Source organism: Bison bison, unplaced genomic scaffold, assembly GCF_000754665.1.
Source record: "Bison bison bison isolate TAMUID 2011002044 unplaced genomic scaffold, Bison_UMD1.0 scf7180017864205, whole genome shotgun sequence".
Taxonomy (NCBI): domain Eukaryota; kingdom Metazoa; phylum Chordata; class Mammalia; order Artiodactyla; family Bovidae; genus Bison; species Bison bison.
Window position 1 is genome coordinate 4,055,934 of NW_011494777.1, and position 1,761 is coordinate 4,057,694.

At 49.4% G+C, this 1,761-nt stretch overlaps 1 protein-coding gene across 2 annotated transcripts in view; it reads right to left on the minus strand.

Moving 5' to 3' along the window:
- The window catches only part of NTM (neurotrimin), a 422,112-nt gene that overhangs the window by 13,594 nt on the left and 406,757 nt on the right, over positions 1–1,761 (minus strand). For both annotated transcript variants that reach the window (XM_010844696.1, XM_010844695.1), the window contains exon 6: positions 1,152–1,303. In XM_010844696.1, the coding sequence (XP_010842998.1) occupies positions 1,152–1,303 (152 nt within the window). The remainder of the gene's footprint in view (positions 1–1,151; positions 1,304–1,761) is intronic.

Here is a 1,761-nt window from a genome sequence, read left to right on the forward strand (position 1 = left end):
GCAGGGGAAGAACACAGGTGGGCTGTCTGGACGATCTGATAGGGGTGTGGTGCCATGGAGGAGATGTGGCAGGGTGGGCAGGGGGTGAGGGGTGCTTTATGGAACTCTGGGATTATCTGGGAGTTCTCAGAATAAAGGGGTTTAGGCTCCTGCCAATGATCTGCTAGCTTCCTTACCTTTCCCTCCCCAGGACACTCAAGAGTGCTTGTTAACATGGGAGATCGAGGAACAAATTTGAAGGATTCCAAGCTAAGGTACTTGCTGGAGCCTGGGGGGATGTGCCTCCCCCCCCCACCCCCGCAAAGGCTGTGTGTAGACCCATGGGCTGTGTGGTCAGTCTGCATCTTCCTGGGCAGGGAGCCCGTCAGAGATGCAGGATGGCCCTCGGGCATCCAGGCTCAGGTCTGTGTGACTGTTCTCCCCAAAGAAGCGTGAGACCTGGGGATCTAAGTCTGTTTACTTGCCTCCTTCCCTTGTTTCTGGCATCCTTATAGTTGCTGGGTGTGCAATGAAGGCACTGCAACTTGCCTTGCCCAGATTAGTCCTTCAATAAAGAGTGACTGAATGAATTAATGCATGAATGATTATGCGACTTCTGTGGAGATGGTGGCTCGGTAGGACAGATAATATCTTAATGCAGCCAGACAACACCCTAGGACACAAATGAAGAACCAGGGACACACCCACTGGCTATGTTAATTCTCCCTCTGACACTAACATTACTCAGGATCCCAAGGCCCACAGGAATCTACTTTTATCAATACAATGCAGTTTCTCTTATATCCTGAGGACTAGAAAAAGTTTCAGAAATGGTAACATTTCACACTCATCCAGGGAAGAAGTATGGAAATAGTGTATGTTCCTCTCTGGGTTCTTGACTAGATGTGATTGCAATCCCCATGGTCAGTTAAGGAGATACTGCGGGGGAAAGTTCAACATCACTTCAGTATCCCCCAAACCCTTTCCTGCAGTGTCAGACCTCTAGCACCGGATGAAATCCGGTGTCTCCTTTCACACGTGTACTGTTTCTCTCTCCCCCCCTCCCTCCTCATCCCGTCCTTCTCACCCACCCCCGCCTAACTGCTCCTGACTCTCCTCCTTGCCCGCCCCCCACCGCGCTCCTTCTGGTCCAGCGTGGGGCTCCGTCTCACCGAACAGTGTGATGCTGGCATTGGTGTGACCCAGCTTGTTGGAGGCCACACACGTGTAGTTCCCATAGTCGTGTTCAGAGACGTTGAAGAAGATGAGTTTTGAGAGGAAAGGTCTGTTTTCCACTTTGACCCCCTTCTTTCCTTCAACCAGCCTGAGACAAACAAGAGACAGACCGAAAAGAGAGGAAAAAGGGGATGGTTATATGTATTTTTCCTCACGAGGAAGAAGAAAAACTCTGGAATTAGTGATCTTCCCTCTTCTCCCTTTCTGGCATCACTATAATCCCATTTTTTTTCCCACTCAACCACACAACAAGTTCGCCACCATGGCACACATAACTACATTTCTCTGTTTTATGTCTGTGCCCAGAGACATGCTTGGCACAATGCAGATCTTCATCTCTCTGTGCAGTTATTGAAGTTCTCTGAAGGCAGGTGCCTTCAACAAATACAACGCACCAGCTGTGTGCCATTCAGCCCCACAGGATCCGAGCAGTAGGTGCTGGATAATTGATGTTATTGATGAAGATGATGATGGCGGCAACCATGAAAATGAAGAACCTAGTCTTCAAACAGGAGAAAAACCCGACAGGTTTGAAAGAGCAAAGTT